This window comes from Kwoniella newhampshirensis, chromosome 2 (genome assembly GCF_039105145.1).
Source record: "Kwoniella newhampshirensis strain CBS 13917 chromosome 2, whole genome shotgun sequence".
Classification (NCBI taxonomy): domain Eukaryota; kingdom Fungi; phylum Basidiomycota; class Tremellomycetes; order Tremellales; family Cryptococcaceae; genus Kwoniella; species Kwoniella newhampshirensis.
The window spans coordinates 141,091-162,993 of NC_089956.1; the positions used below are offsets into that span (position 1 = coordinate 141,091).

Sequence of the window (21,903 nt, forward strand, 5' to 3'; positions counted from 1 at the left end):
GTTGTCAACAGAGGATCGTGAAAACCTCGAATTAGGACAGACCCGCCAATCGTTGCTTGCGTACAGTCGTGGTGGTAGCCCCCATACAGTGTAGTTCGGCGACAGAAGCTGGTGTGAAAGGGGGGCAGACAGAGAGAGACGAGGATAACTGTAAAGTGCCACATGGGATAAAAGTCCGATGGTTCCGGTGTGCAGATTTATGTCGGATCTAAGTTATCGCCGAAACTGTCGATTTGTATTCGTCATAGTTTTTTTGCTCCGCTGTCGGTCATACGCTTTCATTGTTCACGGTCCTCGGTCGTCTCCATGGTGGTGATGGACAGAGCAATGCATAGGTTCTTGGGCGCTCGGTACATGAATCGTGGCATCCTGGTCTCACTAGTCATACATGCGCCTCAAGAACATCACAGAGACTTTCGCTCTCCCGAGCGGCTCTGACCAGGATGGTCAATGAGCATCTGTTCACATTACCGATCACTTGACGTCAATACATCACAAACTGAAGTTACACTATCCCGTCGTATGGTCGCTAGTATGAGTGCGGAAGTTGATAACCTTGTCCTTCCCCCTCGTGACATTGTACTTGCAGCCTGAATGAACTCCGTTTGTCCGGCATGAGGAACCTATATATTGTTTGCAGCGTTTCACTCGGGTTTCAACCTTCTGCGCAAACTCCCCGTGCTTTGGCTGTGGCGAACCAGAAGTTCGAAGGAAAGGCATCGCCGTGTAAAATTCCTCATCCACATGAGGTCGACCTGGTTTCACATACACTTGCACAAACAAAGATCGTTTTTGGGTCCGCTTGCATTCCAGCTGTCTCTTGCTGGTGCAATCCGACCAATGACAGGGATCATACATTATACAGCGGCACACTATCCATCGTTGTCATTCCCAGAGTGAACGCAGCACTGGTCCCACTTGTGGCACCCCCACAATTGCTCACCATGACGCCGGAGCAGGTATGATCCAACATGCTGATACCACAACCGGATCTGCGGCGAATCAGTGCCGATCCCTCTCCAAAGATCCGTCAATGTGCAATGATTCGTCCGGTATCTATCAGAGCCTTGTCCGAGCCTTGTGCCCGGTAAAATCTTAAGACGCACTGTGGGACTAGACGAAATGATGACGTACTGCGCATATGACAGCTGAAAGGGTAGTAACTGGGGTGGTGTGGCGGGTGACTTGGCGCTGAAAATGGACTGCTCAAATAAACAATAGCAAAACCATTCGCCATCGAGTTGGCGCGCGAGACAGCAGGTAGCCAGTTTATTGCGAGCCGGGGCCATTGTCAAGATACGTTAGCGTCAGTAGCGACCTGCAATTTATCCACCACTTGTATTATTGATGACTACATCTCATCGCTATCCTTTGCTTTCCATTATCTTCAGGGTTTATAACACGAAAGAGGTTCAGAGGCCGACATATCGATCAGCGGGAAGAATTGAATAGAAGAAAGAGACCTTGCGATCCCTTCTTACTTATCGCTCCGACTACCTTCCATCTACCCTCACATATCCTCTTATACCCCTCAAGTTTAGATCTTCAAGAGAGCTCTAGTCGATAATCCAAGATGGTGCGTTCGTGTCTCGATGAGTGCTGCTGTCCTTCGACGATGTCGTGTCTTTCGCCATCGGGGACCTCACAGACGAAGCAGTGAAAAAGGAGGATGTACGATATCAATCGAATGACGCGTCGCTGACTCTGCTCACTCTGTCCTGCTACTCCTCCCCTTCCGTCGTCCCTCGCACGGTATCTCGATAAAAACATGCTACATATCCTGCTTCATGATGATAGGGTCAAACACTTTCTGAGCCAGGTCAGTCTCTTTTGACCGCTCTCCGATCGATGTCAATCGCTGATGTATATTTTCCTTCTTCGCTCCACCCTCGCCGATCACATCCTTTGTTTTGTCACTGTCACACGACTTTTCTTCGTCGATACTCCGATGCACCCGCTTCCTCGATCGATTTGGTCGCCATGCTGCATGTTTGAACGGAACAGTGACGGAGAAGCACACCACGAGTGTGGTGCGAGATAAGAAGTTTTGGGTCGCTTTGTCGGACATGCAAGGATGGCGTATCAGTAAGTTTTGGTTTCCCGCATATGCTCCGAATCAACTGAAACCTTGCGATGATTAAGGCATGGAAGATGCACACTCTGTTCATCTCTACTTGCCTCCTTCCGATGACACAAACTCAAAACCGTCAACACCTGCACCCGATATCCCCGTCCAACCTGAAGGATCGACCGTAACAAACGATAACGAGGGAGAAGACGGCAATGCTCTTCTGGGTGTCTTTGATGGACATGGCGGTGCTGCGGTCGCCAAGTTCACCGGCACCACATTGCATTCGCGATTGGCGGCTTTAGATACATATAGTAGGTTCACCTTCGCTGTAACCATCGCAGACCGAAGGTGAAAACTGACGACTTTGTTCGCATTGCAGAATCGGGAGAGTATGAGGTGGCCTTGAAACAGGTGTTCTTGAAGACGGACGAGGATCTCAGGGCGGATCCCACATTCTTCAACGATCCTTCAGGATGTACAGCGGTTGTCGGGTTAATTACTACAGACGGGCGAATCATTGTCGTGTGTGAACTCCATACATTAGACCGTCAATCATTTTCTGATCCATTTGCTTCTTACAGGCAAACTCGGGTGACTCCAGATCGGTGTTAGGGTACAAGGGCGAGGCGAAGGCCATGTCCAACGACCACAAACCTACCAACAAAGGTGAGAGCTATCTCAAATACACAGACCGGGATCTGACGTATTTCGGGGTGCAGAGGAAACTGCGCGAATAACGTCTGCTGGTGGCTTCGTGGAATTCGGCCGGGTCAACGGTGAGCCATGATTTCTTATTGAACCAACACTGTGCTCATCTATCTGAAAAGGTAACCTCGCGCTGTCCCGTGCTATCGGGGACTTTGAGTTCAAGCAAAACTATTCCCTGGAGCCGGAGAAGCAAATCGTCACTGCCGACCCTGAGATCATCACTCACAAGATTGATGGAGAGGAGGAGTTTTTGGTTCTCGCTTGTGATGGTGCGTTGGGTCACATACGAAACATCCGCCATCTTGGCGCTGACACACCATCCGAAGGCATTTGGGACTGTCTGTCTTCGCAGCAAGTCATTGACTTCACTCGACGGGCCATCGCCAACGGCGATTCATTGAGCAAAATCTGCGAGGACATGATGGTCAAATGTCTTGCTACCGATTCAGAGACTGGTGGGATTGGATGTGACAATATGACTGTGGTCGTCGTTGCCTTGTTGAACGGGAAGACACCAGACGAGTGGCAGCAGTGGGTCAAAGAGCGAGTGGAGAAGAAGAGTGAGTTAAATCTACCTCTGAACGATCTTTTTTGGGATCTGACTCGGCTTCACTTAGTTGGCTACGATACCCCTGAATCTGTTCCCGACATCTTCGGTCAAGCACCACCTACGAACACCAATGCTCTTTCAAGTGCAGGATTTCGTGCTGGAGCCGGCGGTCTTGCGAACATTGCAAGTATTCTTGGCGCCTCTGGTATCACATTCAGACCGACCTACGATAGTGATGACGATGATGAGGAGATACAGATTATCGGTGATTCTGCCGAGGGTGGGATTGATCCGAATGCGGACAAGCCGACGACACCAGTTGCTTATATCGATGATAAGGCGGAGAAGGGGGACACAAAGCCCAAAGACGTGACGGATAAAATTGTATGATCAACATGTCTTATGAATCGATCCGTTCTCTTTCCAAGAGGCTGACGTTCTCTCGTCTGGACCGTGCAGGATGACGCCAAAGTAGAAGCTGCTTTGACTGCGGATGCGAAAAAGGGCTCAATTGAGCTTGTTGACGAAGACGGTGATTCTGCGATGGACTCAGGAGATGAATCAGATTCGACCACCACCGGGTCAGGTTCTGGACAAGTTTCTGCATTCACATCCCAACCTCCATCAACCTCATCGACCTCCGCTAGAGCTGTCAACGCTTCCAACACACCTTCCTCCCCGATTCGGCCTAGTTTCTCTTCAATCGGTTCACCGACTGTCCCGACACCAACAGCGTTACAAGCGCTATCATTGCCGAAAGGTCAGGCTCCTAAACAGCTTGAAAGCCAGCCACAAGGAGACGCTTTCTCCAACGCCGTGAGAGTAGAAGGCTTGATGGATACGAGCGAGAACCCGTTAAAATAGTAGTGGAGAGAGAGAGAGAGGGAAAGGTCATCCGCACAGCGAAGTACTGGTGCTTTGTGCGGGAGGAGAGGGGTGGAAGGGACTCGCGAGTCAAGAGCAAACCGCAATAGACGAGCAATTCGACCCATCAGTAAACCAACAAGTCAACATCAATCCAGTCGGCAAGGTCGACCGAACGAGGCGGTGTGAATGGGGAGAGGGGGTCTCGTTCAGTCATGTCTTTCTGTCCTTTTCGTGCTTGTGCTCAATGATACATGTCAGTAGTTGTGGTAGATACCCATAAGTCAAACTCTTGTCGATTCTATAGTATCTGGTCCGAAGTTGAGGAGACACTGACTGAGAATGAAAATGCATTGTAGTGACACTGTTTGCAGCCATGCGAAATGGTTTGAAATGGGGGATCATAATACAGAATGATGTGTTACGGCATTACGAGGGGTGGGCAGGCGTAAGTTATGTGGGGGGGTCGGTCCGCTGTCGGGTAAAGAGCGGTACGAAATAACCGGAGAAACCTTGTGATGATGATTCGCTCGTTTTGAGATCCAATGGATCACTCTGGGCAGAGAGAGACAGTCACCGCTCGTCTCGTCTCTACCTCTATTCCATCTTCACTCATCGCATCGAACCCCACTGATCACGATCACTCCCATACGAGTCACCTTGACACCTCCTGCAGCTCCACAGCTCAAGCCTCACTCGTCGACTCGTAGATCCTTTCAACAAACCACGCGTTCGTTAATCCATTGTGTATATAGCTCAATCACCCTACTATCGCTTCGCAAATCCCCAAGATGGTCGGACTGGAAGCCTGGCCGGCTAATGTCGATCTCTCAAAGCAGAGTATAGTGAGGCTCCTTTCGTCTTGTCTACCAGCTTGAAAGACCTGGAGGCGATGCTTATGCGTATGCTTGTTGCTCGTGGTTTTATAGGAGATACCTGGGACTAAGACTGAGGGTCAAAGTGGTGAGCCAGCCTCTTGAACCTGCGAATTTCATGGAAGACACGCTGATGCGGTATGGAACATGTATGACAGGTATCTATAAAAGTGGTATGTCGTTGTTGTTGCCACTAGTGGTGCTGAGACTTTAGCTGACTGCGTGGTCCTCAGCTATTTTCCAAGAGGCAGCGTTACAAGCGCCAGGAGAGCCGAAAACCCTTCTGGAGTTATTTGACCAATGTAAGTCTGAAATGCACTGCCCCTGTGGGACTGAAATGCAATACCCCTGTGGGAGCTGATGTGATTCACTTTCAATCACTCAAACCACTTTATCTCGCAACCCTCTACCTCACATTCGTCGATTGCGACCCATGCAGCCGTCGCCCGTCATCCTGATCGCGCTCTTTTCCTACGAAGAGGACTGAACCCACCCAATTCCCTCAATTCCGAACCCACCTACTCCAACACTCTCATCCCGACGACGTACGCTCAAGTACAAAGCCGTCGTAATAATCTCGGCTCAGCCCTTCTCGCTCTCGAACGAGAAGGAAGACTTCGTTCTCCCAAAGCATCCAACGCGACTGCCTCACCACCAGAGATAACACATCCAGGTATACCCCATTACGGGAATGCGAACAGGGTCAAAGCAGGAGCTAGGCGAGGGTGGGCTGTAGGTGTATGGAGTAAGAACAGGGAGGAATGGCAAGTGGTAGATCTAGCGTGTCAGGCTTATGGCCTGGTCGGTGTGAGTCTCTACGAGACTCTGGGCCCAGACGTGGCAAAGTATATGTGAGTGTGACAGCTTCGGATGGAGTCCCAGCTCGTGGAATCCGATAGGTCAGGTCGAGCTGACGTATTGCCTGTGACTGCTCAAGTACAAACCACTGCCCTCTCTCCATGATCTTCGCCTCTTCGAATCATCTTCCCTCGCTTCTCAAGATCGCACCAGAATGTCCCGCCTTACGCGTTGTCGTATCGATGGACCCTCTCGCCCCTAACGAATATACCGTTCTCTCTCAGTGGGCATCAAGTGCAGGTGTCGAGCTTCTCATCTTGGATGAACTCGAGAGATGGGGTCAACAAGATGGTGTGTTCACAGAAGCTGGACCGGTGAAAGGAAATCCAGAAGACGAAGAGCTGGAAAGGCAGAGAATCGTCACTATCAGTTATACCAGTGGTACTACGGGTGCGTCATTTGTGTCCTGCATTGATAATCCAGTCGATGTGCTCAAGTGCAACATCCTCCTCAGGTGATCCCAAAGGTGTCGTTCTCACAAATGGTAACCTTGTCTATGCGGCCATTTCCAATGCGAAGGGAAACGACAGCTCTTTGTTGGATCGAGAATGGAGATTCATCTCGTATCTTCCCCTTAGTCATATGTAAGTCTGACACGCTGGTCCTCAGCGACAGAGCTAAATATCGACACTTATCTATGTGATCCCCCTGTCCCAAATATGTAGCTACGAGGTAAATTCACGTCTGTATGGATGCCCAAGGTCTCACTATCAGGTACTGACCTACTCATTCTACTAGCGTTTCCTTCACCTCGTAGTGATTTACGGAGACGGTACCATTGGGTTCACCACCGGAGACATTCTACGCTTGATGGAGGATGCTCAACTCATCAAACCTCATTTCATGGCCGGTGTTCCGCGAGTGTACAATCGGTGTGTCCCAACTCGTCTCGTTGCGCTGATCTCAAAGCATTTGCTGACGAATGATCTTTTCAACTAGGATCCACGCTGCCGTAAAGACTCAGATGAAAGCTGGAGGTTTGAAAGGCGCATTGCTTACGAAAGCGGTCGATACAAAGCTTGCCAACTGGCGTGAGACGGGACGTGTCACTCATCCAGTGTATGATGCACTTGTCTTCCGTAAGGTCAGTAACGCACCTTCTCCCATGCGAGCTCTCGTTGTGCAAGTAGATACTGACGATAGGTGCTTCAGATCCGAGGCTTGCTGGGTGGTAACCTGATATTCATGTGCTCTGGTGCTGCTCCCCTGACCGGAGAAGTGCATGAGATGTTGAAGATCTGCTTCAGCTGCGATGTTGTGCAAGGTGTGAGTAGCGATCCTCATCGCGATATCTGGGCTACCGACTGACCTGGAATATGACCATAGTTCGGAATGACGGAAGTGAGTACCGAGGGCTGTACATACTTCCAGTTGCTGATAGCAGTGGTGTATAGACCGTTGGAACATGTTCAAAAGCGTTAGTACCACTGAACGCATTGTTAGTAGACCTTGAACTGATTTGGACCACCATCTAGGATTGGCACGGATATCGGAGCGGTTGGCACAGTTGGGCATCTACAGCCTTGTAACGAACTCAAGCTGGTCGATGTCGCTGACATGGGCGTGAGTAGAATGTGTTCGCTGGTCATGCGCAACTTGACGCTGACAGGCGTTATCGGAACGCAGTACACAAGTAAAGATTCGCCTAACCCTCGCGGAGAGTGAGTCAACAACCACTGAAGACTTTGATGACCAATATGTGCTTATGAGCTTGGACGAAATAGGGTCTGTCTCCGAGGCTTGAACATCACACCAGGTTATCTGCACAATCCTAAAGCCACTGCAGAGACCATCGACAAGGATGGCTGGATGCATACTGGAGAGTGAGTTGTGGCGCATTCACGTTTGGAAGCGGCCAGTCGACTGACAGAGCGGTTTCAGCATTGGTGAGATGGATTCTTCGGGACGACTGAAGATCGTCGATAGGTTGAAGAACGTGGTCAAACTCAGTCAAGGAGAATATGTTGCTCTTGAGAAACTCGAGTCATTCTACGCCCTCGACCCTCTCTTCGCTTCTCTCCTAGTCCACGGAGATTCGACGAGATCACACTTGATTGCGTTGGCAGTCCTGGATCCGATCCAAGCTGCTTCATTGGTCGGTAGCGTCTTAGGCAAGAATGTGACGCCAGCGGACTTGAAGACATTGGAAGATTTGGTGCAGAGTAAGGAAGTCAGGAAAGCAGTTTTGAAAGGATTGGGAAGGAAAGCAAAGGAACACAAGTTGAATGGGTACGTATCAGAGTATAGGTTCCAGAACGGGAGCCTGACTGACCTGCCATCAAAAGCTTCGAAACGATCAAGGGTATTCATCTCACCGTCGAGCCTTTCCCCGATGACATTCTCACCCCTACGTTCAAGATCAAGCGGTGAGTACCCTCAAAATGTTTATGAGACTGTGCTAAGGTTGGTCATGTTCTGTAGAAATGTCGCTGCGAAGCGGTTTGCGACACAGATCGATGCGGCGTACGAGGAGAGTGAGAAAAATGAGGCTTGAAGCGGTATGAGCTGAACGCCTGGGGAGTGGGACGAAAGGAATTGATCTCGAAAATGGTCTATCTGCAAAGTGTGACGATTGATGGTCCTATCTGTGAAACAGAATATGTGTAACTTATGTTCAGTTCCAAAAATTGATATACGATGCATTGTAAAGACGCTTCCAAGAACCGGTTGAAATACTTTGGACAGATTGGCGATGCAGTGCATTGATTTGAGTACCGATAGGGGAGTATGTTCCGATAAGCTGGTGATGTTGTGTCGTGCGATTCGTGCTAGGACAACAACGGAGGTGGGTCAATATGAATACGATATCATCAGTAGAAAGAGCATCGATGACTCACATATGGTTGCATGCGTTCCGTTTGGTAATGCAATACCCCTCTTCTTATCCAATGAAGCGGAAGTTGGAGCTATGTATGGCGTACTGCATACAAGGAATGTATCAGCTTAAGGTCGCGAATCACAGTGAAGCCAGTGTTTTTCCATCTCCGATGTCAATTTTTCGCGCAAGCCAGCGTTCAAGGCAAGGACCAGGCCAACAGCCAAGCAGACCCCATCTGACCCGTCCCACTCACCTTGGGCTGCATCCCCTCCCCCTGTTCTATCGCTCTCAACATGAACATCTCGTGGAACTTCCTCGGCAAATCTCTCGGCGCTTCCCCTTTGTTCGAAGCGGCCTTATCGCTCGACGCGGCCGTAGGAGGTGCGAGGACCGTAGGTCCGTGGAGTACGGATCCGGTCACGTTGACGATCAGTGAAGGAGGGGAGTTTGGTTCGGCTGTTCAGTTCGGATCACCATACCAATATCGTCAGCTACCTCTTCGTTTTGGGCGCAAGAAAAATCTGGCGTACCTGATAAGGGGTGACAATCGAGCGTTTGGACATCGTGTCTACTTAATGGTACACTTGCAAGGAACTCGGATAGCGCGGCAGGTTCAGATAGAACTGGATTGCCGTTCCAGATGATTTTCGACGAGGGGAGATACAAAAGGGGTATCTCCTGAAGATCAGCAAGCAGGTGAGCATATGTCAGAGATTCTGAGGGGGTATGGCGAGCTGAGCTAGCGCCCAGATGGTCGGAAGGCGACGAGATCACGTCGGACCAACATTGGGAGGAGCGGCATCATAAACTCACACTAGCTCTCCGTGCAGGTTCATCGTAGCATTCGTAGTATATCTGAGTGAAAGCGATGGCTCCGTGAGAAGCAGCATCGATAGCAGCTGCGCCCCAAGGCTGGTTTCTGCAAAAAAATCCAGTCAAGTCAAGTGGAATACGGTCAATTCCAATTCTTTGTTCAGCATGCGGAAGGGATTCTGTACCCAGCTTACATGGGCGCAGATCCGTTAGATCCGTTGGATGCACCCGCAGCCGAGGATGTCACTGACATGGGGAGTGATGTCGTGGCCATGATACCCTGTCGAAGATCTGCTACAAAGTGTTGAAAGAGGAACAAACGATGGGAAGCAAGAAAGAACGGTTGCTTTGTATGTCGGTCTGTATAACTTGCACAATCGGGTGGCAAGGACCGGGATCGATTTTTCGATACGAAGAGAAAATGGTGATGTCATCGATTTGTTTTGTTGTTGTTTCGCAACAGAGGCACTCGGAGTGACTACATGTACAAGAAGGCTTTGTTGGCTCTTCACCAGATGATACTGGATCTTTGCATAGCATCTCATCGCCTGTATCGACGGGCTGGACACACTTGAGCATGGCCCCGACAGCGATTCGACCATCTCCATTCCGAAAACCAACCCTCCCGCTGTTTCTGACCCTCCTGATCCCGCTCTTCGCTCTACTCTCGCACTTATCCCCTCTTCCCACATCGTCCCTGCTCCCCTTGTCCGGATCCGAAGATGAGGTATATACCGACAGGATGACAGCCTTGATCCTCACCGCTCATCCAGATGACGAAGTGATGTTCTTCAGTCCTACGGTGTTACACCTCACGGGACTGGGCTGGGATGTGCGAGGGTTATGTCTATCGATTGGTGAGTGGACAAAGAAAGTGTTTCTGTCATACCATGACCTGGACGAGCGATCGTCAGCTGAATGATGTGGCCTCGGTCTGTATTGACAGGTGACTCGCAAGGATTAGGCGAGAAGCGACGGAAAGAACTGGTAGAGAGTTACAGTGTCTTGGGTGTTGAAAAGGGGAATGTAGAGATCATAGATCATCCGTGAGTGAGGGTCATCATTCGCAATCACCCCAGATCTAGCTCCGGCGTCGCAACCCAATATCATCAGAAGCCATGTCTCAAGCTGTGTGCTCCGGGAGCGTGACGAGACAGGACCTGACTGACGACTGCAAAATGGCTCGTCTCGACAGGTACTTGCAAGACGGCATGAACAATTATTGGGACGAAATGACAGTTGCCGGGCTCGTTCAAGATTCTTTATCGTATCATCCGGTCGATCTGGTGAGTGCGACGAAAAGCATTCCATCTGATCAAATGCCGGACGGCTCTTGACTCGTTCCGAATCTCGACCGGTCTGCGATCACTTGGTGATCTTATGAATTATCTCTGCCCTTACCCATTCGTGTTCCACCTACACCACTGCGTCCCGGCTCCATTTTCCTCCCTTCCCCAAAGAGGGAGGACGTCCCATCCAGGCGATGTCGTAGCTAATTTATTTTCCGTGGCATTTGCCTCGGACAGATAATAACATTCGACAAGATCGGCATCACCCAGCATTCAAACCACATTTCCCTCCCTTCATCCCTCGTCCACCTCCCCTCTCCAACACCTCGGATAATACATCTCAAATCCCCGCCTCTCCTCACCAAATTCACCGGTCCCTTCTACCCTCTCTATATCCACCTCAACCTCCTCATAAACTCAGTGCTACGATCGATCAGAAGCCTGTTCCCCAGTTCAGGCGGTAGCAGCATATCAGCGAGCACTGAGGGAATGACTACGATGGTGATCGTTTCCACGCCTCAACAATATTTTACTTCTTTAAGAGCTATGATGGCTCATGATTCCCAGTTGGTCTGGTTCAGATGGTTGTATATTTCTTTCTCGAGATTGATGTGGGTGAACGAGTTAGTATTGGCTCAGTAGATGCTTGGCAATCAGGACCGTTCGGTGTATCGCTAGATGTCATACTGGAACAATGGGCTTGGGCAATGGACTAGTGGACGGTATAGCGCGTAGTAATGATCATGGGTATCACTATGCATCTTCGGATTATAGTAACGGAGTCCAGTGCATCTCACTCCGTAAGTATCAGATCATGAGTGATATCCCATCCACAAATCAAAGCGATCACCACGTCACAGCTACTCACGACAGAACAAAGTTCAGACCTCGAGAAAGGCTGCAGCTGCAAGTCATACTGCTGAGATCAAAGTGAAAGATAGGACGAGGAAGAGGAATGATGCCAAGTGCCCACCTGGTACACTACGCCCTCATTTTCGCCTCACACTTTGCTATTTGACCCCCCAAACCGCGTGCAGCCAAGACAGGCGTGATTAAATTTCGACGTTTCACACATGCATTTCCAGGACATACCTCCTCTAGTATCCATTGCTTCCGCCCTCACTCTGTCTTTTACGCTCTCATCGGACCAGTATCCAATCCGACTTTGTAGGCGGCACTTTCGAATGCCAGCTGTATCCAAAGCTGAACGACAAACGATTCGGCATCTTCCGCAAGGACCTATTCCATTATGATATCAGCTTGTTGAGTGGTCGTCATGGACATAGATTCACTTACCGGCTCAAGCCCTTCCACAAGCTCGTCGGCACCTTTACGATCTCTGAGGTGTTCTAAGACGAAATCTGCTAGATCTTGATCGAGCTCCCCGAGGAAATCGGTCATCTTTTCATGCACGAACGGCCGGATCTTGTCGCGGATCGTACTCTATTGGCAGCGAGAAAACAGCAATCAGTGGAATATCCATGCCTGAACACCTAGCAATCTCACCTCGCCAACAGCTGCCCAATCAATCTCCGAAGCCCACAAGCTCTTTTTATCACGAGGAATGGACAGCTTGATCTCCAACAACCTCGCGTTGCGCTTAGCGATCTTCTCTGCCTCTGTCAATCCGCCATCCATCTCGCCATCGAAGTCAAGTTTGACAAATGTCCGCTTCTTCTTCTTCTCTCCAGATTCATCGTCATCATCATCGCCAAATGCCACACCAGTTTTGGGTGGTGCAGCAACAGGTTTCTTCTCTTCGTTTTTAGGTTTGACCTCGCTGAATACGGGTTTGATATCGAGCTTGATGGGCGCAGCATCTTCCGTGAGGAGCCCTCGAGCACGTTGTTGCTCTTCCATCTCAGCCATCTCGGCAAGTTGTTTCTTGAGGAATTCTTCGCTCTCCCTCTCAAGGGCTTTGAGCTCGTCTTCCTCAAGCTGCCGATCGCGTACATCGTCCTGATATTCTCGCATACGAAGCTTACCCCGACGAGCTCGCCATTGGGCCCTGACACGATAGGTATAGTCAGTATGGAAGTAGATCTCACGTGGAACGATGCAGCTCACCGATCCGCATAGAACAATTCTCGCCCCTTCTCAATCACCTGGTCGTCATCCCAAGTCTCATACTGCTCCTCTTGTCGTCTTCTAGTCCTCTCGATCAAATCTGCTTGCGCCTTACGATGTCCGAGTTCCCTGTTGAGGGCTTCAATCCTACCTCGCTCACGGTTTTCTACTCTTCGTTCAGCCTGAGCACGACCATCAGCATGAGCACATTGGAGTGAGTATGGCGATCGACAATTCCAGGCGGTCACACTCACATCACGCAAGGCGATGTCTTTGTCCCGCTGTCTTCGTTGCCTTCTCAACTCTTCTTCTTCCTCATCTGTACGATCACTGTCCACCTTACTCTCTGCTGCTTGAGCACGGACAAAGCCCACTGGTTTGTCATATGCTTGGGGATCTCGCTCTCTACTCGGTCCTGCTCCATTCTGTTGTTGATTTGGTGTCTGTTGTCCTTGTCCTTGTTGCCCCCATTGTCTCATCTCTGCTTGTTGCTGCATCTTCCCCAGTCCTCTATTGCCATATCCATAGGCGGTCGTTCCACCACCTTGTGATGCTCTTCCAAAGCCACCTTGTCCTCCTTGCATAGCTTTGAACCTCTCCTTCTCCTCTTCGATCGACTTCTTCTCCCTTTCTCTCTTGGCAGCGTTCTCTCTGAAAATGGCGATCTGATCCAAGACCACCACCCTCTGTTCTTCTGGCAGATCACCCTCTTTCAGATCTTGAAGATGTGCAGGGACGATGACTTGAAGGGGAGATCTACCGCCGTTTGTGGGATTGATACCATCTGGAGGAGCGGCGTTGGGATCGGTGAGAAGGGCAACGAGATGCTGGATGGATTTCCGACAGACCGCATCTGCCTCTTCATCGTTCTATCAAGATCGAAATATAAGCAAGAATCCCTGTCCAGTGGCATACACACCATCCATCACTCACATCCGATCTTCCTAAAGTTGATTCGAACTCTTCCAAGAACTCTTGTGTCTTTTGATCCGCCTTGACTACCAGCTTCTTGCTGGGTTTCCCTTGACTTCTACCTTCAGGACTAAGATCGGGCAACTCAACACCATTAAGACACCTGATCGCACGAAGAACGACCTCGGGGTTCTCGAACGATGCGAATCCGAATGCTTGAGGTTTACCGGAGGCGCCGACTACTCGTTTGAGCTCGTGTAAAGGTCCGCATGCCTGCAAATGAGGTGATCAGCGGCGGTCGAGAAACAGCATCGAGATCGAATGGCAAGAATGTGGAGTGAGATGGCCATCGCGAGATTGTTGAAGGAGAAACTCTGCAGATGCAACATATGAAAGGAACGTGAGGTGCACAACTCACATTTAAGAGGTCTCTCAATGTGTCATCACTGATTCCCGGTGCTATACTCCCGACGAAAACACTTGTCGTCTTTACATCTCTCACAAATCCAGGAGGTCCGCCTCCTTGTCCTTGTCCTCCAGGACTTGCGGTTCCATTAGCTCCTCCGCCTGGAGACTGGAAACGTGGTGCTTGGGGTAATCCTGAAGGCAGCTGAGGAAGACCCAATCCTGGGTGTTGTGGTCTGGCAGGGTATCCCGAAGGTCCAGAAGATGGTGGTGGTCTGAACCCCATCCCTCCGCCCATAGGTGAACTCATCATCCCTTGTTGTCCATATTCTTGTCCTCCATAAGGCGATCCATTGGGTCCGGGGCCAAGGCCTGGTGGTGGTCCACCTGGACGAATGGGTCCCCCCATTCCAGGACCGGGAGGAGGTGGTCTGGATCCAGGTGCGAAACTCGGTGGGAAAGGAGGTGGGATAAATCCCTGTGGTGGTCGGAATGGTGGGAATCCACCGGGAGGCGGTAAGGATGGTGTTCCATTGGCATTGGGATTCATGGGAGGTCGAGTAGGTGGGAAGGGAGGTAGATTACCGGGTGTTCCAGGGAATGGGGCTGCACAAATGAGGCAGTACATAAGCGTTTACTCCAAATGCCATCGCAAGAACACTTACGAGGACCATTACCGTTGCCGTTGCCGTACATCTTGTTGCGTTCTTCCTGGTGCTGATCTGAAGCTGATGTTGCAGATCAAGGAAAGATGGAAGGAAGAGATTTGGTCGAAGATGTCTATTTGAAACCTCTCCTAGCACAACGGGACTTTTTACCCTGCTAAGTCGAGCTTGTGGCAATGTGGCACATTACCTGCAATCGAAGTCACTCCATAGATCATCGCATCGAGTCGTACAACTGGAATACACTATGTTACAAGCTTAACGAGCGGAATGCTCATGCTCCCACAGAACCCAGTATCCCCTGTCTCAAGCCGAATCCACTTCCTGACCAACCTTCATCATATTCTTCGCCCTCTTCGCTGACATGTGTCAGACCTTCGTCCAATCCTGCTGATGCCCGCCTTCTGGTTGATTCACCTTCTTCCGCCTGGTCAGCATCACCATCATAGAGAAGACAGAATTGCTTTCTGTCTTGTATGGCAAGCGATGTTCCGTCAGGGGACCATGTAATATCAACGGCGGAGAAGTCGGTTCCTGTTGGTCCATGTCTTCAGTTGAATTGCCGCTCGTAACAGGAGGCCTGAGGCCGCGCATGCGGGTAGCAGACTCACGAGCTGGTATTCCAACGCCTTCCATCGTTCCACCTCTCCCGAATTCTTCTTCGCCTTCTTCCACCCATCCACCTTCCCCGTCCCAGAAGTACACCGCGCCTGCTTTGGTTGACACAGCCAATTTCCGTCCTCTTCCTTCCCCGTTTGCAGTGCACCATTTGGCAGACCTGACTGGGCTGGTGAACACCAAAGTGGCTAGATGTGTAATGCTTGGGACCTCGGCGACCGCAGTCGGCAGGAAAGTATGTATATGTATAGTATTAGGTTGTGTGTCGATACGAGCCAGCAAGAGAGTGGCATCGCTGTCGAACGAAAGTTGAGATACTCCCATTCGGGGATTTGGTTTCGAAAGGTCAGGCCTTGAGGTTGGAATGCCGGCCGGTAGTGAGACACGGTCGACTAATGGATCAAAAGTCAGCATGAGGGTGTCGGTGGAGGAAGTTGTTCTTTGGCTCACATTGCACGATACCTCTTCCTCTAGTGTCCTGAAGCCATTCACTCGGTTCCCTCCAGACGGTCTATCAGTCGGTGATGATTAGCCCTGTGGACTCCTATATGACACAATCACTCACAACGTCCTTCTCCGCTGTCCTCGCTCCCCATCTGAGGACGGCAACGCATCTCCACCCTTCACTCTCAATTATCCTAACCTTCCCATCCCAGCCACCAAGAGCTATCCATCGACCTCCGGGGGCCCACGTAACAGTCCTGATTCCTAATCCTGGGTCTTCAGCAGTCGAGGTGGGCGAGAACGTAGGAGAAGAGGAAGTGAAGCGTGTAAGATGAGGGCCGATGGGTGAGTACACGTGGAGTGAATACTATGAGATTAGCGTGGTCAGTCGAATAGCGCCAGTTCCCGAATAGCGGATCGGAACATCGTCCTACCGATAATGGACTATCCCAAGCTGCGAGATACTTTCCACAAGGACTCCAGAGCAGACCTTGTACGTCAGAGGTATGGAGCGCAAAATGCTGTGCAGGTTGTCAGCTCAGAGTACAATGCGGCTATCCATCAAGATAAAGCCGACATACTCTGACCAGTCGATGTCCGTCCAGTACATCGTATACGCCGACATAGTCTTTCCCGAGATGTCGCTCCGCCACGGCCAGGTACCGAGCATCGGGCGAATATGTGTGACCTGCTCATTTCATGTTGATATCGATGTGTAGGATCACGCTGCCCGATATCTGCATTCGAGGACGGACTTACAACTCTGGTGTGATTTAGGGTGTTGAATCACCTTGATTTGTCCTGTCGACAGGTCATAGATGCTCAACTTCAACTGTCGTTGTGACGAACGTGACCTTTAGCTAGTGTGCGCCCCGATGACGCAACAAATTGTTAATGCTCACAGCATGATCCGACCATGCCAATACCTCTCTGCCACCATTACCCCAATCCACCCTGACCAGTCCCTCAACGCCCTCTCCGCCGACTCTCGCGATCTCACCACATTCCCCACTCCCTTCTTCTGCCAGTCCAAACACCCAACATGTCTTCGCTTGAGCAGAATAAGCCAGGAGATACATACTATCTCCAGACCAACTCAACTGGTCTATCGAGAACTCGTCTCCGGCTCCACTGGTCGAGGAAGCAGAGGTCGAGCTCTCGAGTGGAGCTCTCCGACTGGTCGATGCGAAAAGCGACGGTGTCGGTGCTGGTGATGGAGTATCTTTGATACATATCCATGTTCTGACGATTTGAAGAGTGGAGGTCGAACGTATGATGATCCGGTTGAAATGAGCTGTTGCGAGGAATGTGGTTCCTGGTGAGAACGAAAGGATGGAAGAGTGGAACAGCTCTGAGAATTCGTATCCTCCCGAGGATGACATGGTGGTAGAGGGACTTGCTGTGCAATTGCGCTGGTGCGATGCTGATTCAAGGCAAAGACAGAACCGAACAAGCAGATGAGCACGAAGACGATATTTGGTGGGTTTGTTGTTGTCAACGAAAAGAGAAGTCGCGTGGATCGGGTGGCGAATCACCGCCACATCAACATCTTGGCCCAGCCCGCCTGATCAAACTCCGAAACGCCGTGGTTGTGTGTCTGCCAAAACCTCTCCTTCGCTTGCTCAGTTACATTATATCGCTTCTTTCATCCATGTCTTCTCTTTCTCTCCCTCTTCTCATCTTTCGTCCCCCAATGGGTGGATAACATGTAATACCCCCATCAACTAGCAATGGCTTCTACTGTGAGTACCGATATACAACCCCTGCGCTTCGTCATTGCAGTGGAGGCATCCGACGCGCGTTGAAGCTGACGATGACTATTCCCCTGTGTCAGTCTACACGCCATAATGCCCGGATGGCAGTCTTATCCGGCAACCTCCCTTCGTCGGGAGGTCTCCCCCAATTCGATCAACGTCAATGGGACGGTGAGCTTGGCAAAGCCGACATCTCGAAACAGTGAGTGAGAAACTAGATCAAGTCTTCCCCACATCCCGTATTCAAGATGAGACTCTATAATTGCAAGTGGGAATCTCTCCTAAACCATTTGAGGATATACATATACTTAGCATCTCTGATCTCATACAATCTACCTCGTCCTATACGTTTCCGGAGGGAGATGTCCATGAAGGAAGGCTGACCCGCTCTTTCGTCGTATAGTGATCTGAACGCCCTGGTATTCGATTATTTGCTCATCGAAGGCTTCTCTGATGCAGCGGTCGAATTCGCTCGCGAAACTGGTCTACCGCATGATGTCGATCATGAGAAGATACAGGAGAGAATGGCGATCCGAGAAGCAGTGGAAGACGGTCGAGTCGAAGAAGCTGTGAGGAGGGTCAATGAGCTGGATCCAGAGGTGAGTATTTCTATCCCGTTTCATCAGTGTGTCATTTTATTGCGGACTTGGGTCATTGTACCCAGACACCACCCCAAGGATTTAACAATCATGCACCACGCTTAGCCAGCCTTACGGCGTGGCCATGCGGAAACAACCTGATTTCACAGACCTGATATGAGGGGCCCTCCACATTCCCACCTCTTTTTCCCCCTTCTTTCACCTCTGGCATAAGTACTGATCCGCTGACACGTACTTTGTCAGATTCTGGATACCAATCCCCCGTTGCTCTTCCATCTACATCTGTTAAGACTGATCGAACTGATCCGATCGGACGATATCGATTCGGCCTTGTCATTCGCTACTACCGAACTTGCACCTCGTGGTGCTCAGAACCCCGAATTCCTAGCCGATCTCGAGCGAACGATGGCTTTACTGGCTTTCCCAGACTTGGCTCGATTCGCTGATGATTCCGTCTCCTTAGCAACAACAAATCGACCACCTCCTGATGCCGATACATTGGCCTTGTTCCATGATCCAGCATTTGTACCTATCATGGCGTTGATGCGAAGATCACAACGGATCAAAGTCGCCAAAGAGTTGAATGCGGCCATACTCGAATCACAAGGCCATGGGATGGAAACGAAGTTGAGTGGATTGGTCAGATTGATGGCGTGGGGAGAAGAGAAGTTGGTCAGTTCTGGTGTGGGACTACCAATTGAGGAAACGACCAAAGGAAGAGCTTGGGCAGATGCTGTGTTGAGTGGTGAATTTGGGTTATGAAGACGTTCGTAGAACGAACTCAGTCAAAATAGGAGTAACAGTATACGAACATGTTCCACCGTTGTATACAGTATCGGAGATCGTCGAAGTAGAAAACCTAGTTGTACGACCACGACTGTATGATGTATCACAAACCCAGTGGTTGTTTGCATATTTAATAATGGAATGACATAACATGACACGACATGGAGACCAGCATGACAAAGCAGAAAAGTGACGATGCTATGTACGTAGCGGAATATCAAGGCCTATTTCTGACTCAGCCTGCTTAGCCGAAGAGCATCGAGGCTGCTACGTCGACGTTGCCACCCGAAGCTTCTAGCAACTGAATCGCATGATCTCGAGGTGCGCCGAGTCCGATAAGCTAGAAGAAGCCACGAATCAGGACATCTATCATCTCATTTCATTGGATCACCGTAGTTTACCTTCCATCGCAACTCACCGTTTGGATATCTTCCTCTCTTATAGTAGACCTGACACCAAGTCCAGAGCTCCCGCTTGCCGCACCAGAAGTAGATGGACCGCTTCCGGGGATACCAGACGTCGAAGATCCCGGTCCACCCAGAGCATGACCTTCTCGTGGAAACTCCTTCTTGGCAATTGTCGGACTAGCCACTCCAGCTTTCACGCCTTGACTCGCTGCATCTCCCAACTCTCCCGCAATCTCCGCTTCACCTCTTCTTCTCGCTTTGTCCGGGAGTTCGTGTTCCGCAAGGAAAGGTACTTCGGTGTTGTTGATTCGGAGAGTATTGGTGGACAAGTCGATACAGCATTGATGTCGTTTCTGATCGTAGTCCATTCCACGGTGGAGAAGATCAGTTCGACCTACCGTAGGAGATAAGCAGGATCAGACACTTACAAGCATGTCAAGTCCGAAGAGGAGATCGACAGCTCGTCCTTCGAGAACGGAGAACGAACAGGGGAGATATAGTCCTCCCAATCGGATCTGTGCCGAATGGATTCGACCAAGGATACGTGCGGTACCTACACCTTCTGCCATTCCTGAGAATCGAGTGTCAAGGAGCCGCATGATGCTGCAAGCAGATCAAGATAGTTTAGCACAATGCAGCGTTTTTGTTCTTCGTCTAAGCTCACCCGCATGCTTCTGCACATTCAGGCGATACTGGAAAACTCCTTTTGTCAGCTTGGCACATCCCGAGTTGACCACCTGTTACTCACTGATAGTAGTCTGAGCACCGGAGTCCACAAACGCCTTTACAGGGTGTCCATTGACTTCCACGTTGATATACAGCATCGTCACGTTTCCAAATGATTCGGGCTGCACGTGATAAGCAGACTGTGAGCTGATGTTACCGTTCGGGGGTGGTGCGCAGCTCACAGAATACTCCATAGCGTGTTGCATGTTCTCCAGCACTGCTTCCATCCTGATAGCTTCTTCGATCTTCTTCTGAGCCTGAATGAAGCAGGAGACGGATAGGTCAGCATCAATGGTTGATGAGACGGACTACGAGAGCTCACCTCGATATCGTATGGATCGGCATTGAGCAGCTAGGCGGTACGATCAGCATCCGGACCAACTGGAGCGCTATGATTGCTAGACCTACCTCAATTTGCCGGTTCTTCTCGGTCGCCGCTTGACGTTGTCTCTGTTGAGCCATCTGCAACACCCTCTTGAAGCTTTCTGTACCGGATTGGATTGCGTTGTATGTCTCCGGGTCGTTCTATAGACCACAACGACATTAGTGGCTTTTCTTCAGGTCGTATAGGAATGCAGATATTGCATGGCGCGACGAATGGGAGCAAAGCGCGATAACGCTGCCACACAATTACTCACATTTCTGAGCTGAGTCATCAATTGAGGGTTTCCAAGAGCTTGTAATCGCATCCTCTCAATATCGGCGTCGTCTCCAGCCAGTCCTGGTACTTGAGATCCCGACGCGTAAGCATTCGACGACGATGACGCGGCCGATTTATCGTTTCTGTACCGCAAGATAGATCGTCAACACCTACCGCTGCCACGATGGCAGGTGTGGAGGACCTCTGGGCAAGGGTGTGACGCCGTGTACTCACTTTTGAGTGAGGAAGATGGTAGAGCTCTCTCCTTTCAGTCCGTAGCTTTCGAGCGATTTCTTGGCATCGCCGAGAGGAATTCCGGAATCCGTGGACAACATGAGCGAGGTGTGTGATAAGCCGGTCTGCAGAGATGACTCAGCGTGAAGTCTCAGAACATGGAGCGAGGTCACAGAGATGGACAAGAGGATCACTCGCGAGGACCATGGAAGAATTCTTCCTCTTGCTGTGATCTGGCGATGTGGAATCTGGGAGAAGAACCGCGCCCGCCCACTTACCTCAGCTTCGATCAGAGCTTGAACATCTTGGACTTCCATGGAGGGGTCGACCTCATGTTCATAGACCGAATCGTCGCTGATGATCGTGAGCCGCATAGCGTCTTCTGTCGTGAGTTTTGAACCCGTTGCGACTGTAGATTATATGCTGAGCAGTTTGGATCGTTGATCGCTGGTGAGCGCCGTGGAGTAGAACGGTGATTGATGAACGACAGACGATTGTTTCTGTGAATTCCAGCTGTTCGAGAGGTGACGTGCCTCCACCTCGAGATCCTCTCTCTCTCTCTCTGTCATCCAGCTGACGACAGCGCCACATCGTCGGGAAATTGGGAAATGGCGCATCCGTCACGATACAGTGATCTTTGATAACATACAAAAGCAGTCGTTTCAAAACAGACAGTTTTATTCATCTTTTCCTTCTCTACATGGACACCCCGACGACGACGCTTCACTTCATTTCAAAAATCACCCCAAAGCTTAGCAGTCTCTCACCGTCGCTTTCTCCGTATCAAAAGTGTGGAGTAT

The 21,903-nt window shown here is 50.4% G+C and overlaps 7 protein-coding genes across 7 annotated transcripts; 4 read left to right on the top strand and 3 right to left on the bottom strand.

Moving 5' to 3' along the window:
- Positions 1-2,066: 2,066 nt before the first annotated feature.
- Positions 2,067-4,193, top strand: IAR55_000764 (uncharacterized protein; the record flags this gene model as incomplete). The annotated part of the gene is made up of 9 exons (XM_066943898.1): positions 2,067-2,085; positions 2,143-2,382; positions 2,451-2,593; positions 2,653-2,737; positions 2,791-2,847; positions 2,899-3,048; positions 3,106-3,339; positions 3,397-3,713; positions 3,789-4,193. 9 exons carry the CDS (start codon positions 2,067-2,069, stop codon positions 4,191-4,193), a joined length of 1,650 nt encoding a protein of 549 aa, XP_066805099.1.
- Positions 4,194-4,984: 791 nt separating this feature from the next.
- Positions 4,985-8,420, top strand: IAR55_000765 (uncharacterized protein; the record flags this gene model as incomplete). The annotated part of the gene is made up of 19 exons (XM_066943899.1): positions 4,985-5,038; positions 5,123-5,156; positions 5,227-5,241; positions 5,302-5,370; positions 5,508-5,919; positions 6,006-6,316; positions 6,381-6,510; positions 6,592-6,598; positions 6,665-6,798; positions 6,866-7,010; positions 7,079-7,192; positions 7,253-7,267; positions 7,321-7,343; positions 7,402-7,489; positions 7,553-7,587; positions 7,651-7,749; positions 7,808-8,155; positions 8,212-8,292; positions 8,348-8,420. 19 exons carry the CDS (start codon positions 4,985-4,987, stop codon positions 8,418-8,420), a joined length of 2,187 nt encoding a protein of 728 aa, XP_066805100.1.
- Positions 8,421-8,807: 387 nt separating this feature from the next.
- On the bottom strand, positions 8,808-9,831 carry IAR55_000766 (uncharacterized protein; the record flags this gene model as incomplete). The annotated part of the gene is made up of 5 exons (XM_066943900.1): positions 8,808-8,846; positions 8,998-9,200; positions 9,275-9,422; positions 9,558-9,663; positions 9,752-9,831. 5 exons carry the CDS (start codon positions 9,829-9,831, stop codon positions 8,808-8,810), a joined length of 576 nt encoding a protein of 191 aa, XP_066805101.1.
- Positions 9,832-10,134: 303 nt separating this feature from the next.
- Positions 10,135-11,488, top strand: IAR55_000767 (uncharacterized protein; the record flags this gene model as incomplete). Its single annotated transcript, XM_066943901.1, has 4 exons — positions 10,135-10,414; positions 10,504-10,603; positions 10,753-10,843; positions 11,084-11,488. The coding sequence occupies 4 exons, from the start codon at positions 10,135-10,137 to the stop codon at positions 11,486-11,488; spliced, it is 876 nt and encodes a 291-aa protein (XP_066805102.1).
- A 489-nt stretch (positions 11,489-11,977) lies between these two features.
- IAR55_000768 (uncharacterized protein) lies at positions 11,978-14,926 on the bottom strand (the record flags this gene model as incomplete). The annotated part of the gene is made up of 8 exons (XM_066943902.1): positions 11,978-12,085; positions 12,143-12,289; positions 12,353-12,854; positions 12,914-13,095; positions 13,168-13,782; positions 13,847-14,098; positions 14,244-14,836; positions 14,896-14,926. The coding sequence occupies 8 exons, from the start codon at positions 14,924-14,926 to the stop codon at positions 11,978-11,980; spliced, it is 2,430 nt and encodes an 809-aa protein (XP_066805103.1).
- A 243-nt stretch (positions 14,927-15,169) lies between these two features.
- Positions 15,170-17,339, bottom strand: IAR55_000769 (uncharacterized protein; the record flags this gene model as incomplete). The annotated part of the gene is made up of 8 exons (XM_066943903.1): positions 15,170-15,429; positions 15,507-15,905; positions 15,964-16,024; positions 16,079-16,324; positions 16,392-16,478; positions 16,539-16,645; positions 16,717-16,789; positions 16,860-17,339. 8 exons carry the CDS (start codon positions 17,337-17,339, stop codon positions 15,170-15,172), a joined length of 1,713 nt encoding a protein of 570 aa, XP_066805104.1.
- A 348-nt stretch (positions 17,340-17,687) lies between these two features.
- On the top strand, positions 17,688-19,072 carry IAR55_000770 (uncharacterized protein; the record flags this gene model as incomplete). The annotated part of the gene is made up of 4 exons (XM_066943904.1): positions 17,688-17,699; positions 17,792-17,913; positions 18,115-18,310; positions 18,554-19,072. 4 exons carry the CDS (start codon positions 17,688-17,690, stop codon positions 19,070-19,072), a joined length of 849 nt encoding a protein of 282 aa, XP_066805105.1.
- Between the last annotated feature and the right edge of the window lie 2,831 nt (positions 19,073-21,903).